Source organism: Pseudopipra pipra, chromosome 1 (genome assembly GCF_036250125.1).
Source record: "Pseudopipra pipra isolate bDixPip1 chromosome 1, bDixPip1.hap1, whole genome shotgun sequence".
Classification (NCBI taxonomy): domain Eukaryota; kingdom Metazoa; phylum Chordata; class Aves; order Passeriformes; family Pipridae; genus Pseudopipra; species Pseudopipra pipra.
The window spans coordinates 42,413,288-42,434,445 of record NC_087549.1 but is presented as its reverse complement, the minus strand read 5'-3'; the positions used below and the strand labels follow the sequence as shown (position 1 = coordinate 42,434,445).

Below are 21,158 nucleotides of genomic sequence, written 5' to 3'. Positions count from 1 at the left end.
TGCTGTTTTTCTAACTTAATAGTATTTTATACTGATGATGATGGTGGGAAAAACTTAATAAGAATGAAGGAACAGAAAGGTGAAGGAACAGAGAAGTGAACTCTTGGCAGAAACCCACCAAACATTCCACATGTTCCCTGTTTCTCCTTGCCCTCCTTGCCCCAATCCATCTCTTTTCCAAAACACAAAGGCTTTCTTATCTATTGTCTTTGTTTCTTTTTTGTTCTGCAATTTTTCAAGCATTAGAGACAGTTTCCCAGCAGATTATGAGACCTCATGGAAATCCATTTTTCTTTTGTGTACAGTAGTTGCTAAACATATATAACTTTCAAATCCTCTCTGGGAAATAAGCAACAGAGCTAACATTCAACTAACCCAAGCAACATATTCCCCAGGAAGTTCTGTACTATCAAAAGGCCTTTAGACTGAATAGCTAAATGTCCTCTCATTTAAGGATATTGAGGGAGCCAGGACCAGGGAATGCTGGGAAGCTTGTTGTCTTACGGTCAATGTAAATATTTGTAGATATACTGAAGGGAGTCTGAACCCTGCAAAATTTTGGCTCCTGATTTAACCATAAGGGTTTCTTACTCAGTTTGGTGTTCAACTAATATAGAGACAGCAAGGAGTCATAGGCCTGGTCTGCCATGCAAAGTTCCACTGAAGAGTGATTTTCAAAAGAGCTAATTGAACAAAAGCACACCACTAGCATGCATGCACTTACATCAAATTCACAGTGATTTTATAGGTTTAATTTAACTTTAAATCAGTTTAAATGTGTCTATTTCAGGAGTTAGTACTGAGTGGAACAAATCAATTTTAAAATTAATTTAATTTAAGTGGTATCCTTTTCCGGTGTAAGAAGGTCTTATAGACCTTCCTGTTTCCCTTTATTGATCTCAGTGATATTCTATGAACACTTTTTTCCCTTCAAAATTCACTTGCAAAACTACTGAATTCGGTCATCTGCACATGATTAACATTTCTGCAGTACATATGTACTGTTCTATAGTGGGATCAATATTGGCATGTAACTTGTTGATAAGCTTTTTCATGTTTTTTTTTACCAAATGTCTTGTTGAAAAGAAAATTGGTGGGCCTGTGACAAGTATGCAGAAATCTTTTTTGACTTTCTAAGACCAAAAAAAAAGAATTTGTATTTAAATGTAAGCACTTTCCTGCAATGTTGTGAGTTTGATCACGATGAGTTAACTTTAACAATGACAGAGAGTAAAAAAGCTAATATAAATCAACTGTATTTATAATGTAGTAACATCTACATTTCTTCATAGCAGTGCAGCTCATTTGGGAATAGAATGGATATTATAAAATAAATATGTTCAATTTTTCTGGCTAAATGAAATGTACAGAAAAAAAAAGAATGCTTTAGTCTCAGTAAATGAATAAATAGTAGAGACTAGAATGGAATAGCTCTAATACTTGCCAATGTTTATAGCACAGGTAAGTAGTTTTAATGACCTCCAATGTTCTAATGTTCCCCTCAGTGAACGAACCAGCCTGTCCTTCCAGTTGTTCAGTCCTGACTATGCTCAGACAAAACCACACCACAAGCATTAAGCAACCCCCAAAACATCCTCCTGAGAACTATTTATACAAGATGCAGTGGTCAGTCAGGGTAGTAAAACAGTGGTTTACAAGAAGCCCAAATAAAACCTAGGGCTGTCCCAAGCAAGATGGCCTGTGGCGAGTTGATGGGTAAACATTCTCAGTGCACAGAGGGAAAGATGAGAGTAACAACCTAAACCAGAAGAGGGCAAATCTGTGAATAAATCCAAGCAAGCAACATTGCCTGTGTTTTCATGCACCTTGGTCCCTCATGCGTGTTTGAATTAGGACTATGCTTCTCTCCCACCCGCCTCTAAGTCCTTTCAGTCATTTGAAACTTACATAAAATACAGAGTAAAACTATTTGAAGAAAAGCTCTCTTGTACTGTGTTGTCTATGAAAACCTCTGTGTTATGATTAGATCTGTTATGGTTAGATCCTTAACAATTTATTTCAGTGGGAAAACTTCCACTGGATTTAATAGCAACAGGGCCTGAACTACATTTCCATGAATCATTTCAAGACAGATTACCATTCAGGGATATTGGCTTTTTACCAAATGACTGTCTTATTTAGATCATAAGGCAGATCGTCTTTGTTCCATGTTATATCTAGTCTCATGGATGTGGTCTTGAAAGGAACCTGAAACTTGGATATCATAACTTTGGTGAAACAGCCTTAATATTTTAACATATTATGTTACTATAATGAATTATGTTTTGGGAGAAAATGTTCTCACATGCCCTATAAAAGAAAAATTTATGCTAGATCTATTTCTGTAGTGTGGCTACAGCTCTGTGTCTCTCCTTGAGGTAAATCTATTAGTGTAAGAAAGATCTACTTGATAAAATCCAAATGTAAGCAACCTGTGTTATTCCATACTAAAAGGCATTTTCAAGATGGTAAATGAATGTCCTTGCTTGAAATTGCATTTTGAAACCGAGGGCTTTGTTGCATAAACGCAAGTATTCAGCAGCAGTCGCAGTCACCAGCTTAACAAAGTGTCTTTGTGAGGCATTTGGGGAGGCTCATGGTTGTGCAGGAGGGGAGGACCCACCAATGTTGGGGATGTGCCTGCAGGGGCTGGTGCCTGGGCATGGTGTACATTTGCTGCCTAATTGCCCCAAGGGCAGCACTACAACCTGGAGAGCTGTGAGCACTGCTTGGGCAGCTGGCAGGGCTGCTGGTGGGCTAGTGCACATGTAGGTGCCTGGGATGGTTTACAGGCTCCTGTTCACCATTTGTACTCTCCTTCTGGCTCTTCTGCAGGTTTCCTGTGCCATCTTTGGATCTTGGATGCTTCTGAGAAGGCTGATCCTGACAAAGTTATGTTAAACATGCCTTTAACAACAGCTTGAGCCCCCAGCTACACAGGAGGAGGGGTGCTAGGGGACTGTGATGGGGAAGGCTGGGGACCTGTGAGTCCTGGCAGTAAGAAAACAATTTCTCCTCCTCCACTCTCAGGTCTGCGACTGCAGAATAGGTTTAGGGGTCTGAAGGCAGGTGGAGGAGGACACAAGATTTGGTGACAGCAACCATAGGTAAGACATTAAATGCTTTGTTTGCTTCACTGTCTACAAACAAGGACTCCTAGGACTCCAAAGTTAGTGTAAAGATTCAAGGGGAACCACCAGCAATAGCCAAGGACTGAGTGAGGGATTACTTCTGAAAACTTGAACCATAGAAGTCTATGAAAACAGATAGGCTGCGTCTCAGAATGCTGAGAGAGCTGGCCAATGTCTTTGCAAGGCTGCTGTCTTTCATCTGTGAAAGGCTGTGAAGATTTGGGGATGATGCCCGCATGATGTCAGAATTACAAGTATTTTAGCTATGTTCAAGATAACCCAAAAGTTCAGTTTATAGAGCTGCAGGTCAGTCAGCCTCACTTCAGTTACTGGGAAAATCATGAAGTGAGTCCTCTTGGAACAGATTTCTGGGCACATGAAGGAAAAAGTGGTTATATTAGCATGGATTTACTGGAAGTAAACTGTGCCTGACTGACCTGATTGCCTTCTATGCAGAAATGCATGGGTTTGTGGTTAAGGAGGGAGCAGTGGATGCTATTTTCCTTGACTCTAGCAAGGCTTTTGACACTGTCTTTCATCTTGTTCTTGTATCTAAAATAAGACGGTACAGTTTAGAGGCTGAACAACAAGATGGTAAAATAACTCCTTGGGTGGTTGGCCTTGGAGGGTGGAGGCTTAAAAAGGAGAGCACTGCAGGGTCTATCCCTAGAACTAGCCTGTTTAACATTTCCATAAATGACAGGAGGACACAATGGGGTGTACTTTCAACAGAATTGCAGATGTTGACAAACTGGAATGATCACCACTCATGCTTGAGGCTGCACAACTGGGACTTGTTTATCCTGGAGATGAGATGACTTTGGAGGCACCTAACAGTGTGCCCCTTCCTCCCTGCCCCCCATAACTACTGGAGATCATTGAGAAGATGGAGCCATGGTCTTCACAACTGTGCATGGTGGACAAGAAACAACTGGCACAGGCTGAAACAAGGGAATTCATACTGAATATGAGGAAATACCTTTTCACCATGAGGAGAGTGGGATAGTGGCACAGGCTGTCCAGAGGGGTTGCACAGCCTTGATTCTTGGAGGTTTTTAAGACTTGACTCGAGATATGCCCAAGCATGTGGTTTGAGCTCACGGCAGGAGGCTGGTCCAGACAACTGCTGAGATCCCTTCTGACTTGAACAATCCTTGATTCTTATGATCTCATAGATACAACTACAGTTTGGCTTGGTGTTTTCCTGAGAAGCAATATGTTGATAAAGGCTTTCTTTAGCCAATTCTATTTAAAGATGCCTTGGCCTTATAACAGTCTTTCATAAAACAACTTTTTTGCCTGTCTCCTCCACCTCCCAAAAGCAAGGTTATTCTTTACAGCAACAGACAAAAGACTCATTGAAAGAAATGTCACTGATGATGAGCAGGGAATCAGGGCAGCCTTTAGTGTGTTCTTACATGTGAAGAAGGTCACTGATAATAATGTAAGGTATATAGTGGATGTAGACAATGCACACACTTAATTATCCCAGACAAAGCCAAGATCACAGAAGCATATAATGAGCTATGCCTTGCATTTTTACAAATGGCTGATTTGACACAACATAAGGATATTTCATAGGCTTCTGCAATAATGTAGAACATTTGCTTTCTATGCAACAGAGCAAAACTGTGAAGTTGTAAAAACTGAAAACCTATGTACTGCTGTATATACTCAAGATATATACTCGAGGATCTGTCAGAATGCAACAGCATTCACGTTACCCTTATTCAAAAATTATTTGGTGTCTGCACATATTTCATGTAATTCAGGAAGTAGCTATTATCATTATTCATGTGAAATGAATTTCACATTGGGTCCACTGTGCTAGGTACAGTATTTTTCATAGTAGTACAGTGTGTAGTATTTCTAGACAAAGCTTAAAGCAGGCAAATACAGATTTTTATCTGATGTATGAAGATGGAAAAGAGGCAGAGTTGAAAAGGAATCTGCTCATTTAGGAAGAATAAAATTCCTCTGCTGGAGTGTTTTACGTAACAAACAGCACAGTTCTGACAGCAGCTTGTCCTGAGCAGGATCTGTGGTTCCCTCTGAGTTCCATTGCTTGTACTTCATTAAGTGGTAGCACTCAGTGAGATTAAGAATGAAAAAATCCATCTCTCTGGGATTTTTAGGTTTTGTTTTCACTAGTCGATACTAAATTCTGCACTCAGCCACTTTGATTTGTAAGATAAATTACTGCTCATTTCAACTCAGAAGGAAAGAGCGGTTCAGAGAGGCTAATTTTTCTATAAATTGGTGTTCTGGTCCCCTGAAACGTGGATCTGTAATAAGATGGTGTTCCAAATTTTCATTGCCTGCAGTCTGTTTCATATAACTGGGGATGGGTATGATGTGTTTTGGTGCACATATGACTGTTCTTTTTAGGGATTCATTTAAATCCATCCCAGTTTAGAAGAAGAAACTTGTCTCACAGCTGTGTAGGTGCCATGCATGAAGTGCATTGTCTTTTCAGCTCAGTTACGCTTAGTCAGGTGGTCACATCACAAAACCAGCAGAGTAACTCGCTTGAAAAAACAATCTTTTGTATGTCAGGAGGGAGGACAAAAATTAACAACATATGGAAAGAGTTACTTTTACCACAGAGATGAAAGGTACATTGGTAAAACAGGATGTGGGCAAATGTATGCTCCAGTTGTCTCTGTGGTTTGTGTAAGCCTGTGTCTGACCAGGAGACTCTGGCTTATGGTGTGTCCAGGTCATAGTCAGAATAATTAATGTTCGGGGTTTTTTTCAAAAAGAGAAACTATAAAACAAGCTTGTAACTACAGCAGTCCATTGATTTCAATTGTAAGATTCTGGCCTACTAGAGTTCCATAAAATTATTCTTGAATTTTGCAGAAAGTATCTTTATTTTTCATTTCACCAGTGTCAGAAATAGTGGGTACATGTTTTTCAATTTTATACATATACATTTCCTGAAACTTTGCCTAGAACCTGAAAAGTGTTAGAAAATACTGGAAAAATCCGTATGTGATTTGTGAACTGTCTTTGAAAAGTCTGTCCTTCTAGCTGCTAATGCTGCAAAAAAAACCCCTATTGCAATGATATGCATAAGCCTGAATTTCTCCAAAGTACTTAACTTTAAACTATTTGATATCATCCAGAATTCCAGAGGATTTCAGCTCAGATTAAAAATCTTTTTTTAATGTGAAAAGTCATGTAAATTGATAAATGAGTCTTATGATATCCTGTCTAGGATGACCAAGTCATGCACAGGATAAGAGTTTATCACATATCTCACACAAAGCAAGGCAATGCTTGATAAGCAGTTTTATTGGGTAATTACATTTTTTTTTTTTTACATTTGCAAATAAAGCAGATTGATTTCCATCTTGAAGTAATTTACTAACACATTATAAACTCATCAAACACTAACATGGTATGGTACGCCTCATTTCCTGTTTACTAAATAATCTTCTGGCTGTCTGCTTTGTGTCTTTCAGGTTGAACCTGGAATTGTTCTCTGCTAGGGATGTCATGGAGACTGGTGTCAGAGTCCTTCACCTGAAGGAGAACATTGCCTCCTTGGCTTGACTTCATGCAAGTACAAGCCATGGCGGATCCCCAGAGGTTTGCAGTCCCAAGCCAGAGCACGTAGAGGTGTTCCAAGGTACTATTAAAAGGCAAAAACGTTATCAAATTGCTGTCACAGGATGTTTCTGGCAGAGTTTTTTTCTTTAAGCATCTATTTGTGAAGATTATTTGGGAGGTATATGAAACTTGTTCCTACCTTCTTTAGCATGAACAGCAGGTGTCCTTTAAAGAAAGGACCAAGGTCCTTTCTAGTACAAGGTTGCCTAGTGCATCAGGGGTTTATTGAAACAGCACCAATGAAATGATCTTCTGGGAACTGTACAAAAAGGGAAAAAATGCCCTTTAGAACCTTAAAGGTTCACTGAAACAGTAATTTAAAAGGATTTGAATGCAGTTACTTATGACAATTTCCCATGCCAATTCAAAGCTGGCCTGCTCTTTCTTCACATTTTTTTCATTTTATTAGTGTATGCTTTTACAGGAAATGAGTTAACATAAATCATATCACAGACAAGATAAGCAACAAAGTCACTGGAAGTAACATGCTAGGGTAAACAAGAATTAGACTACAGGAATTTTTGCCATATGGGACACTCTCAAAAGGCATATAAAATCTCCTGATAAATGAAGTATTTATGGTACTGTATTTCATACGACTACAAGAGTGAATTCATCCTTTCAGAAAGGTATATTAACTCTGTTCTTTTGAGTGGAGGGTCATGAGTGGGAGAGGCAGTGACTTCATTTCCACCTTGAGCATCCTGGAGGAAAGGAGAAGATGCATATGCAACTCCTACTGCATTGCAGTTCACACAGCAAAAGCCCGATGAATTATGCTTCCAACAACAATAAAACTGGCCACTTGTAATAAAAACACATGGCTGGTTTTGTTTCGTAATATAATAATTTTCCATAATTTTCATAGTGTCTTTTATCCTGAATGGCTGGTACTTTACACCTTTTCTTTTATACAGTTTGTTTTTTATCCACTTCTGTTTTAATGTCTTAACTACATGTCATTTGGGACCTACCTGCGAGCAAACAAGGATAAAAGTATTTTCTTCTATTGATCTGGATGGTGTAAAAAGCTATCTGTGCATCATCAGTGCAAATTTGGTTAGGACTTGTCTGCTTACCTGCTTTATAAAAAATTTCCAAGCATGAACTACTGGCAGCTGGTTCACACTACCTTACCTATTAACAATGTGGTCAGCTGCTCTTTTGGACCATGGAGATGGGAAGATAGTGAATAAGAGTGAATATTTAATAAAAATTGTGCACTTGCTTCAGTGACAAGTGAAGCAGTTTGTATAAACCTTTTAGGAAGACAAATGAGAATTGTACAGTGGGAATTTTTTGGGTTGCAGTGGCCTGCATGGGTAATGACATCAATAAGTGCAGTATTGTATACTTATTCCCTTACACAGTAATACTATCATAAACATAATTAATACAAAATGTGCTAAGGCACTCAACCCCAAATTTCTGAGTGATAGTCTGCAGTGTGTACCAATCTGAAGATATTATAGAACATAAACTAGTATGCTTTTTTAGTTCTCAGCCGTCCATGGCAATAAAACTAGAAAGCACACTAACAACTGATACAGCCAAAGTTTCTTTTAAATTCCATTTACAGTCTCATAATTTCCTTATTAATTCACCAAATCCCCTTGCATTGAGTGTCCCAGGCTGCTGCTGAGTGTGCTGAGCTCATGTAAAATGCTGTTGTGCTTTGTAATGCAGAGCAAAGTGTTGTGGAAGGAAGCAAAAAGGGGGAACAGAAGGCTGATCACTAGGACATCCAAAAGAGATGTGCCTTCAGAGAAAAGTTGATGCTCCCTTGACAATTCTGGCAGGCTTATGGTTTGCTTAATCCTCAGAGCTCTTTTATGATACATTCTGTTAGAGCCTTTTAAAAGAGATGAAGGAAGAATTTTGTTTCCCTAACACTCTCAGCATAAATGAGTTGTTGTTAGATTACTTTGAATAAAACCAAAATAATATTTTAAATGGTTTACAAAGAAACAGCAAATGGCTTTTTTGGCTGGTCGGTTGCTCACTCCAGTGAAACCCATACAGAACAGTTGTCTGGGAGCAAACACTGTACTCTGGGTGCTCTGACAACACCTCCTCTTGCCCCAGTGTGTGCTCAGTGGCTTGAGTACTTGCATGATGAGTTCTGAGTGCCTTTTCCCCAGCAGGGGACCACAGGTGACTTCGCTGTTCTGCTGTTCTCACCAACACTAGGAAGGGAATGTTCTGCAGCCGTCTTGTGAAACAAACCTCCAGAAATGTAATGTGTCATGGAATTAATGTATTCATAACCATAAGCAGTTAGGGTTTGGGTTTTCTGTCTTACTCATAAAATTGCAGATCTTGCAGCATGTAACTCTTAAGAACAAGATGACAAATGCTGTGAAGTCCTTAAAGGAGAAGGGTGCTGTTCAACCTCTTGCCCTATGGGATCCAATGAAATCCCATATGGAGGTGACATGACTGCAGGTAGAACAACGATAAGTTATTTTTCCATCTTGTACATCAATAATGTTAAAGTGAAGGATATGTGGCTTGACTGGCGTATTTTAAAAAGGTAGCTTGGGGAAGATGCAAAAAATAATTGCCACCATTTTTTTCTTGAGAGTTGCCTTGGACGTAATTATTGATTCTCAAGTGTGTGTGTGGTTTTTTTTTGTTTTGGTTTGGTTTTTTTTTGTTTGGTTTGGTTTGGTTTTTTTTCCCTTTTTTTCCCCTTCTTTTTCCTCTACTGCAAAAATGTTGTTATTAGGTTAGAAAGAATGGGGCAACCAACTAATGAAGGGAAAGAAGCAAACAATCTGCCAAGCTTGCATGAAGGCAGCAGCAGCTCATAATTTTTTGATACTGTTTCTCATTTATGTGTTTTCCTGTACCATTTTTTTGTCATGAAATAAGCATGGATGAAACACTGTAAATTTGGTTCAAATGTAAAAGTTATTCAGTACCTGCCCACACTTGGAAACTGTAGCGATGAGAGTTGCTGTACAAGGACAAAGTGCTGTTATGTTTTGTAACACATACGAATGAATGATTATGACCCTTTGAAGAGAAAAGGTCAATGTCAGTTCTTACAAAAGCAAGGACTGTGGCCAAGCAATGTTGGCTGGAACTTGCACAAGCCTACAAATGCACCTTAGTGTTGGCCTGTAGCAAACACCCAGATATTCCTACTTTATTAAAGAAAACACAAACACCTGCCCCCCCGCCCCAGTCTTCCAGATCTGCTTAGTGGGGCCAAATTTTTCTCCTGCTCTTTGTGATCTGGATGGCTACCCACTGGGGATCAAGATGAGATCACCAGACATGTTTTTCTATGGGTGACCTAAATCTGAAGCTGTTATCTTCCTCAGCTGAGCAAGCAGTAGAAACTAAAAACAAAAGCAACTACTAAAGAAAACTCCTTGGCTTTAAAACTGTTAAAGAGGAAGCAAACTGTAGTTGAGAAGCAAGTTTCCAAAACAAAGATCTCCTTAGAGTAATACATTTGACACTTTGCCATAGGCAGAGCTCTGTGCATGTATGAGAAACCTTCACAGAGCTCAATATGAGGAACGTGTGGCTGGTGAACTTGATGCTCGGCATTGATGGGGATGATTGACTTACTGTGTGCAGCACAGAGGGTTGAGGGACTGGCTGACCCCCTTCATTTCTCCCACGGTAGTGATGATACTTGCACATTAGAATAAACCAGGCTATTCTTTTTCACTGCAGCTGAAATGCCTCCCCTGTTGCCCCCCAGTGACTGCAGGAAGGGAGCAGGGCTTTTATGAATGTGTTAGCCTGGAGCCCACTGAGAGCTATAAATGTCATGCCCTAAATGGCATGCCCTCCTGGCTAGGTGGAATTCATTCTTTAGAGTGACCTGAGGATAGGACCACTGCCTTCCTTCCGAGGATTTTTCTGCCAGAGAAACGGCATGAGGCTGTAAATGTGTATTGAGGAGTTGTTGGGAGGTCCCTTGGCTCTCTTCTGTCTTGACTGCCCTAGTCTGCAGCTCCAGATCCTCCTCCAGAGGGAAAAGATAAGAGTTATGCTTCTGCCTAATTTCTGTGAGACCATAATCGAAAAAAGAGCTATTTTTATTTTCATTTCCACATATGTTAAAATGTGTTGGTGTAGGGCCATTGTGGGGCAATGAAGTGGTTCTTTGACCTGATGAAGAGATTAGACATCTCTTGTGTTTTGCTGCTCCAACTTCTTTGCCAGAGGATACTTTATAATGTAAACCACAATAAAACCAGAAGACATGGAGGATTTGAGGAGAGAGTCTGTAGGTAATGAATTTCTTTTCCCTGGCTGTGGACATGTTTGGGATATAACGGAGGGCAATGGTACTCCATGGCCAGCAGCAATGCCTTTGCTGCCATGATGTGCATCCTCCCATCCATGATCCCTTCCCTCCACATGTGTGTGTAATGGATGACATCATGCTCTCTACGTAGGTGCTTTTTTTCTGAGATGCTCTTTGTCCCTTATTTTATGTAGGTTTCCTGCATATTTGTGACTGACGAATACCATGTCCTTCCCAGGGACTCTACTGGTGTTGGTCGCTTTTTTTGCCTTTACTTCCGTTTTGTCAAGGAAAATTAAAGAGCAGCTTTTCTGTATTGTGGTTAAATCCTCCTGGTATTCATTGAAGAAAAGCAGGTGGATGTTGATGTCTTGTTAGACTAGGATCTGTCCCTTCCATGTCCTTTGAGGAGAAATAGTGCAGAGAGTCAGAAACTGGAGTGCTGCACAGCAACCTTAATTTCTGCCTTGAACACAGCCGTGAGACAATTTTCCTGGAGAAACTACTAGGTTGACAAATACAACTGAGTAGCCTGTTTGGGAATTTTACCATAAGAAATAAGCCATTTTGTTCACACCTGGAGTTCTCAGATCTGTACCCTACGTAGCTCTCCTGTTGTAAGGCTGAGGGCTGGGTTCCCTGTGTTTGCCTCTGCACTCTTACCTACACAGCTGTTAGCCATTACTCTGCATTCTGTTTGTCTATCTTTTAGCTGAAGGAATGTTTTTTTCTTGATTTAATTTGATTGGGATAAAGTAATTATGCAGAAACTGCAATATCTCTGATGGTAAGCAGACTGTAGACACTATAACTGTCTAAGCAGAAATGGGTAAAACTTGGTTTTATGCTAGTTGTGTATGGGATGTGACATTTTTGGCATTGTGCCTGCATTTTTGTGTGTATTTTGTCACCTAGAAAACCCCATCTCTTCCCACCCATCAAGTTTACTGAAACTTCAGCATTTGGGGTTGATCAAAATTGTTACTTTGGGGCCAAAAAGAAATTTTAATAAAAATATTGTAGGTAAAGTTGTCAAAAATCCTTGTAGGTTACCATGTTTGTTTGAACTGTTTTATTAGGGTTGGAACAGGTTGTCCAAAAAAGCTGTGCATGCCCCATCCCTGGAAGTGTTCAAGGCCAGGCTGGATGGGGCTTTGAGCAATTTGGTCTATGGAAGATGTCCGTGCCATTCTATGATTCTATGATTGCAGATTATTGATATGCTACGTGAGACTGTATTGACTATGTAATTGCCTTACTCAAATTAAGTATGTTTGATACAAATGAAGTGTTCACAGTGCTTAATTTGCATTTTCAGAACATAGTTGGGAATATAAGATCCTTTCAAGAAACAGAATATATCCAAAAGCTGTGGTCTTCATGTAGCTAAAATGTTCCAAAAGATTGGACTTGCAAAAACGCCTACTGACTGAAAACATGGCTTCCCATCCAAAGACATTTCAAAAGGTTTAATACCCTGGAAAACAGATTTTATCCATCTTAAAATAAAACCTAATTACTTCTGAAGATCTTGTTCTGAAAGGTAGGTTAAAGACTGCTCCTCTGTGTAATCACACAAATGTGTTTTGTCAGTTTTCATTAAAAATGTCCAGCTGGCCTGAGCCAAGCTGCACGGGCCTGCAGAGCACAGCATTGCTGCTGGGATGCTCCCAGCTACCCCAGCGGGACCCCATTGCTCACGTAGAGCTGGATGTGGAAACTGACTTCAGTTAGGCTGGGAGCACTGGCAAGAACGCTGAGGGTTACATCTTTCCACTTCAGAAACTCAAGGGAGATATTAAACATCCGCTTGATCAGCAGCTAACTCCCTGATCCAATTCTTGCTCCAAGGATGTCATGTCTAATGGAGCCGAACTGCCAGAGAGCTGCACCTGAGAGAGGAGGATTTCTGCCTCAGGTTAGTCTCTGGTCTGGATCCAGAAGAACTGCCAGAGGAGGGAGCCAAACTACATTTCTGTTTGCAATATTTATTTTGCTGCTGTTCTTGCTGCGCTGCTGCACTTTCTGTTTCCTTTGTGGTAGGAGGAAGCCAGGTACAGAACAGAGTGTGCTCATGAACCTTCTACTCAATGGTCCTGCTTTAATTTCCCTGCTTGTAAATTGGTATGGGAAGGGAGATACTCTGCTTTCAGAAGACATGGTAGAGCAGCTGTTCCCAGTAACAATAATGACACTATTGCTGAGACAAACATTTTCACAATGATGCATGGGAACGCTAAATCCAAACCACATTGTTTAGCTAATGCATGCTTTCACTCTACTAAGGGGGAATGTCACATAACTGAAAGTAAATTGAAGAGATCAGAGTTTAGAAAATATGACAAAGTTGAAAACTTAAAGCTGTAATACACAGTAACATCCTTTAGCAGCAAAATCAATGATTCAAAGTGGTGTGTGTATGTGTATTTTATGGCAGTTTATTAGGTATGACTCGCCTCTGGTCAGTCCAGTGAAGAGTGCTTTCTGCCAAGCACTTCAGTGAAACTGAGCATAGCATATAGATCTCCTTTCCCACAGCACATATCAAGCATTGCAACATATCATAGATATGTCAGACTGTAGGTATGGTTTCTGGCATTTTTCTTTAATCTGCACTCCCAGTTGGGACTAATGAAACACTACTCTCAAGGCGTGTGTGTGCACATGTGTGTGGAGAGTTCTCACACACTGCTTTAATAAGGTAATACTTTTATTTTCCTTAGCAAGAGGAGAGGTACTTGCCTTCAGTAGTGATGCAAGTAGTGATTGCCTTCAGTAGTTTAGCTTTCTTAGGGAAAAGAAAGCTAAAGATGAATGGAGACCTGAAACATTTAATTCATAAGTTAATTACTGAGCTTAGTGATATCTACCTTAATATTGTGACAGCCTCGCTGTTGGCACTCTCAAAATAACTGATACGAATCTGAAAGATTTTTGGAGAGCCTTTTCCTTCTGGCACTGTCGTGGAGAGATTGCTAAGTTTAGATCACAGGAATGCATACTTACTCAATCAAACACAGAAGTCTGCAAAGTTCATGCAATAAATGGAGATAAAAACGAGCTTTTGTTTCTTACTAGAGGATCATGGTCAGCTTTCCCCCTTCCTCCTCCCCGTGCCTTTGCTGTAAGTTCTGGGCAATGGTGATTCAACCAGGTCTGATCAAAGCTAGAAATACCTTTGGCAGTGGTTTGATGGCTTCATCTGAACTCAGCCAGCAAAGGAGAAAAAAGGGGAGGGGAAGCACGCTGGGGACTTGAAAACTGTTTTTAGGTGTGCAGACTAGGGAGCTGACGGCAATATCTGATGACAATATCGAAGTGCCTTTGTGATTACTTGATTTTCATATTAGAGTGTAGAGCATGTCAGCACATTGTTTGCTTTTACTGTCTGGACTCCTGCTTTTGAAAAGCTGATCTAGTTAATTTCAATGATACACTATACAGTAATCTTGCCTATTAAAATAAATGGAATCCAGCACTTTCAACAAAAGCCCTTGACGTTATGATCCTCCCATGTATTGTCAGGATCCTGGGGCACTGCAGTTCATGAATAACACAGATGGAGGAAGGTTTATAGAGTCTGTGGCAGTGGTTTTATTTCATATCTGAAGTGCGAAAAGTTTATTCCAAAAAACAACATTATATGATACTTTTAAAATAAGTAGACCTGTTTGGCCTTACAAATAATTGTGCAGGTGCTGTAGGACTTCATGATGGAGCCCTTTGGAGGGAAAACTGGAGTGTTGCAGAGGCTGTGTGCTAACACAAAAAGCCAAATTAAAAACGTACGCAGCCATGCTGCAGCATGTGGGTGGCTTTTAGGCAAGTGCAGAGTGTTGTTAAATGTCGAAATCAAATATAGTCATGGGGAAAACTGGTGTGTGAATGGAAAGACTGATCACATACTTGTCCTGTCGCTTAAATGTGCGGTAGGCTCCTCTGAAATTGAAAGTCTGCCTAGTTGCAAGCCAGATTATAGGGAAATACAAATCTGATTTTAAATCTTAATTCTTTTCTAAAGTCTAGCCTTTCTGTAGATTTGAAAACTAAGTTTGCATTTGCAATTTATTAACAGCTGCCTTTGCATTTTCATGTTAAGGCTGCGGACTTACTGTCTGCTCACTCACACTAATGATGTTGCCCATCAAACCAAACAGCTGGCAACTTAAGTAATGAATAGTAACCTCAAAACATAGCTGTGAGGTGAAAGAAATCCCTGTTTTGTAGATTTGAAAACTGAGGTATGTAGGGGCGGGCCAAAGGTGGCACAGAGGATGTGCCAGGTACAGAGCCCAAGGAGCATGCCCCAGAGTTAGTAAACTGGTTGGTTAAGAAAGTCACATGATATGTAAGGATAAAAGGGCGCGCGAGTTCGAATAAAATCTCTTTGTCTCACCACCGCACGAGGAGCATCACTTATTCCTTGTTATACAAGGGTCACATGCTACATATGGCGCTCGAACGGGACAATTTTAGCTTATATTAAGCGAGATATTTCATCCTGAATCAGGAGATTAGCCGGTGACTCCGGGATCGTCTCGATTTTTCGGAGATGGGAGTCTTTACCGCAAAAAACTTTGACGTCAGTAAACCCCGTGGTCTTAGTGGCATCTAAGAGACGGATAGTTAGTTAGCGAGCTCAAAAAAGATTAGGTAGTGCACGGAAGAAGAGAAGAAAGAGTTAAGGAAGAAGCCGAGAGGTCAGAGCAGGCAGCCGGAGAGAGCGGAGTGGGTCCATGCAACATCAAAGGCGGTGAGTTTGTCTGGAGCGAACCCGCATGTCTAAGACTGATCCCTGGGCGAGACGTGGCTGCAGCTCGGAGCCCCGAGCTGCGGAGCACCTTAAGATCGTCAGGGAAAAGCCTGTTGATTCCCTAAGTGTCGGTCATTTGGTAAATGCGGTATTCCGCTACCGACTGCTGCTGGATCATGTGCGAGAAGCTTTCGCTGCCGCCCGTACCATCCCAGCCCCACCGCGCGACCCCCGCATTGCCTTTCTGCCCAGCGGAAAGCGCAGAACTCCGTGCCGCTGCACCGCCGGCCGGCACCTAGTGCCTGTTGCCTAGCAACTACTAAACCCGTAGTTTGAAAGTACCCGAGAAGCGGCCGAGCCAAGCACGTGTGCTGGCCGCCCCTGCGCGTCTTGCGCACCGGAGGAGACTTGGCCAAACTCCTGCCGGCCCCTGCCTGTTAGTGACGATAGTGTAGACCCTTCAAGTTGAGGAAAAACCTTTCAGAAACCGCGGAAACCCCAAAAGAACTTTCTGCCGTTTTTCGCCGCCTTTCGCCGCCGGCCCGGCGCTAGGACCGCCCCGCGCGGCCCCGGCCCGGGCGCTAGGACCGCGCGGCCCCGAGCACGCCGCCGGAGCCGCCCCCGCGGGTCCTAGCCCCCCCGCCGCCGCCGCCGCCGCCGCCGCTGTCCCGAGCTTGCAGTCTGCGCCGGGACACCAGCCGCCAGCGCCGGAGCCCCACGGTTTGCCATCGCCGAACCAGCATCTGCCGAGCCTGCCCCCGCACCGGGACCTGCCCCGAGCTGCAGCCGCCTCCAGCCGTGCGCAGAACCGCCCACGCCGCCGGAGCAGCACCCCCCTCGCCGCAGCCGACACAGCCCGGACCTCCCAAAAGCCGCAGAAAAAAGACTGCAGTTAGCCCAATCTGCTACAAAGGGACTCAAAACGTGTGCTCCCAGCCGCTAGAAATAAGGTAACATAAGACACCTGTTTCCATAGAAACCTCTGATACATTGAAACAAAACTCAGACTCTAGAGCTTTGCTAAACTTTGCAACATAAAGCAGTTTTACTCTGATAAACTCTGCCTGCACGAGGCACACAGAGAAAGACAAACAACCCACACCACACCCCCCCCACACACACTGCTGAAAGCAAGCACAGCACAACATGATAATACAAACTCAGGGATCATACCGGGAGACACGTGAGCCACGTAAAACAAGTCGCTGGGAAGAGACAGACACTGCCATGCGAACTTCTGACCCCCGGGTCCACACAAGGCAGTCCTGTTACAGTGATGGGGAGAGTAATTTAATGTATTCATCCCTTTTCACTGCGAATGAACAGCGAACACGTGCACAGCCATGGCCGCAGCCATTTTCCTCCCCCACACAGACTGTACTCCAACCTTTCTTTTCCGGCCGAGAGCCCAGCCCCGCCCCCCACTCGCCACCTGCACTGACCACCATCCCCCCACAGGGAACCGGTTTTGCCGAAACCAAAAGGGGGGAGGAATGGGACGAATGGAGGGAGGGAGAGAAGGAAGGGGAGAAGGAGGGGGAGAAAGAGCTAAACATAGTTCCAACGGGAGGGATCAATAGGGCACAGGAGGAGATTTCAGCTAACATGTGGGAGCAATGTCTGGACGAGGCAATACGAAAGGAAAACCTGAATATTATTCAGGCTTGCCCAGGCGATATGAGCCTAAGCCAGCCCCCTCAGAGTCAGGCCTTGTGTGAGGCTGCAGAAATCCTGAGGCAATTGATAAGTGGATCTGGTCTGTCCTTAACCAATATATTTAAATATTTGGAGGCATTGAGTTACACCTACCCACTCACTACATCTGACTGGAAAGAACTGATAAAACTAGTTCTCAGTGACACCCAATATACAGTCTGGTTAGCTGAATTCCAGAAAAATTGTTCTATTCATAGGAAATACCTACAGGCAGACACCACGGCACATCAATCAGGCGGGAAAGCAAATTATAATTTAGATTCACAGTCAAAATACCATAAAGAGATAGCCAGGCAAGCCCTAAAAGCTATGAAAAACATTATCACTGCAGATCAAAATGATTATCTATCCATCAGTGAAGGGTTACAAAGTTATACTGAGTTGAATTTAAGATGTTTGGACCAGCTACAGTCGACTTTAAATAAGCAAATTGAATACAATGAAGCCAGAGAGATGCTGTACAAGCATTTAGCTTTTGAAAGAGAAAATGCAAGAGCTTTGCAGAGCTCTCCTGCAAGAGAGAACTGTGACTTTACTGAGCTAGTGCAACCCTATCAAAAAGCTAGCTCTGAGAAGCAGCTACCTGCCTCTCTAGCTGCAGCTTTAGATGCCCAAATAAGAACACACAAAGAAGTCAGACACACAACTAGTTGTTTTAGTTGTGGAGAAGTGAATCACTATCAGGAGAATTGTCCCTGGAAACCCCTAATTGCAACATTCCGTAAACACCCTAGCAGCAGAGAAATGACTCAGTTGTACCAAGGGTGCCATACGCAAAACAAAAGATATGCTACAAGTATTGTATTGCTTGTAATAGCATTGCTAGCTGTACTCTTTTTTAGCACTACTGTTCATGTGCAAAAGAGAAAACTACTTAAGGCAAGCCACACACCAATAACCAGCCCCCAAAATAACCATGTACCCTGTACCCCAAAGAAGGGTGACAGGTGGAAAACATTACAGATGCTAACAGCGGAACACGCAGTCAAAACACATGCAGAAGCCTTGCAGATTGGACTGCCTCTATTTAAAGGGTTTCTAGCAAATTTGTCACAAGTGGTAACTGATTCAAAAAACAATTCCTTTACCATTCTCTGTCACCCTGAGGATGCCCAGAAACCCCTCTTTCCCATCATGGTTTTAAGCAGTGCACAAACTATTCAAACTCACTGCTGGGCTGTACCTCCTCAGGAGATGCAAAATACCTCAATGAAGTATCAGACAGCCATAATACATCATTATGCAGAAGACACATTAATAACCAATGCCACGAGAAATGAACTGCTAATTGTTCCTACTATTTTAACTAAAACTGCCCAAGGTGCAGATCTTCAGTTTGTTTCAGGAAGGATCCAACGACCACAATTCTGGACTTGCCATGGAAAAGACAACACAGCAAAAAAGTTCTACACAAGTGACGCAGCTCGAAGTAAAAAACACTTGTATTTACACGAGTTGCAGAAACCTCAGAAGGCTACCAGTTGCTTAAAACCGGTTTTAGCCATAAACAGAGGGGACCTACAACCTCTCTTTGTGTTGCTAGGAGAGAACTCCAACTTAAAGTCTGACAAATTGTTGATTACAGAGGCAAACCAAAAATTAGAGAATTATACCGAGGTAATGAAAAGCAAACAAAACAGGGGAGATCCTGAAAGGCAAATCTGCCTAGTTTTTGTTTCCAGCAGGTATGAAGCATTGCAGCTTTGTTTCAGTGGGATCAAACTGAGAGAAGCCGCTGTTAGTTCTAAAACAGCTCTTTCAGTCATACCCCACCACCTAAATCTGTGTAAGTTGCTATTGAGTTTGTAAGCTTGTCATTTAGGGCAGAGCACGACTGAGGATCTGGACGGAAGAAATCCTGCCTTTACCAACATTCCAGCCTTGAAAGGACAATTTGGATAGGATGACAGCTGAGGACGCTGGATTTCAAGATGCCCTGGCAAGTTTTGGTGGTAATATTTAATCCATCTCCTTAAACACAGATTGTGGCAGAATTCAACAGTTTACCTTTAAAGGCCACACCAGATGCAATACTGAACCAATGAAAGGCCTCAGGGCCTTCACATATGCATCTAGGAAAACACAATATGCTGCAATAGACTTAAATAAATCCTGCCACAGAACAGTGAGAAAACTTCAAGCCATGAACTAAGCTTCTGTATAGTTCTGGACTGATTGTCATTACCTTGGGAAAATTTTAAAACAATCCTTTGATGTTATAATTGTGCTTATTATGCTATGAAGTTGATAATCTGTTTTGAAAGTTAATTTCCTTGAGATATTGTTAACCCTTACCTGTTTTTTGAAATGCGTTCTGATTGGTTCCTGTGAGTTACAAAAGGTATGATTTGTACACAAATGCACGCAAAATCACATCCTGACCTGCCACAGCCAATGACTGACAGAAACTAGAAAGCTGCTAAAGCAGCAATGTTTAACACTATACCCAGAGTTTTAAAGCAAGCAATTGCTTCATTCATTCTCCATCAGAATACAGGTTCTCTAAGAGACCATTCAAAATAACAATCAATAAAGCTACATCATCAAAGTATGCCACACTGTCAGGAAACCACCCTAGAGAGTTAAATGCAAATGAGGCTTGGCGATCAGAGATATACATTTTGAATTGGACGTATTGAAATTGTACATGCAAATAGATATACATTCACAAAACATAACTGCCACTACATTCACTAGACAAAACACAAAGGTGTAAAACACATAAGTTAGTTGCTTAGCAAACCTTTGGTACTCTAAAATGGATTAACATTAATAATAAGCTGTTAACTTCCTATGAAATAGGAAAATTCTCACGTCAAGTATTTCACACTAATCCATAAAACAGTAAAGACACATATTGAAACACGTGCTAAGTTTAAACAAAAGGGGGGAGAACTGGTGTAACCTGTAAGAACATCTGGAAAAAGCTATGTATGTTATCAATTTTTGAGTTGTGACAGTGCTGAAAGAAGCAGGTCTGATAAGCAGCACACACCTCAGGCGTTTGTTTCTCCAAAGTTGCTAATCATAGTAAGATTTGATTTCAGGACGATGGATGAGATACCTAGGTTTGTGACATGGAGAGAAAGCTATGCCTAAAAGTTATAGAAAAGAACTCAAGCAAGTTTCTTCCAGGTGTGTAAAACCCTATTCAAATATGTGACCACAGCAACAGGAACCAGAGCAACGCAGAAGTTTGGAAAAGAGTTATGTTATGTTTTCAAGTTTACATTAGGAAATGACCAACGTGGTGAAAAGCAATCTCTGGAATGTGTGTGTGTGTGTGTGTTCATGTGTGTGTTCAGTGCGGTGGCCACCGATGTATGATATGAGTGTGTGAATGAAAATGGTTGTGTGATTGGTCAAATAATAAAAACCAAACACCTCACAAATAACATTACCTCAGCCACAGGTCGCTTTTGAGAAATTGTAGTTTGCTAAGATTACCCTGTTCTTAAATAAAGTTTGAAATCCCCAGTTATAAAAACCCTCAGATTAAAAAGTTATAAGTTTATAGACAGTTAAGATAAGCCCCAAGTTAATAAAGTAATTATCCAAGTTGCACTACCCTATAGGAATATAAGAAGGTTTTAAAAGGTTTACATTAGAGTTAAGCAACTGAGCAAGCAATGTGCCGGATCACTGCGAAGCTTGGTAGTTTTATAATGTTTTG

The 21,158-nt window shown here is 41.6% G+C and overlaps 1 protein-coding gene across 1 annotated transcript in view; it reads left to right on the top strand.

The window, feature by feature from the left end:
• Window positions 1-21,158, top strand: part of LOC135409016 (chloride channel protein D-like) — an 84,107-nt gene that overhangs the window by 54,668 nt on the left and 8,281 nt on the right. Inside the window, 1 exon segment of the mRNA XM_064644396.1 lies at window positions 6,599-6,778. Within this exon segment, the coding sequence (XP_064500466.1) occupies window positions 6,599-6,778 (180 nt within the window).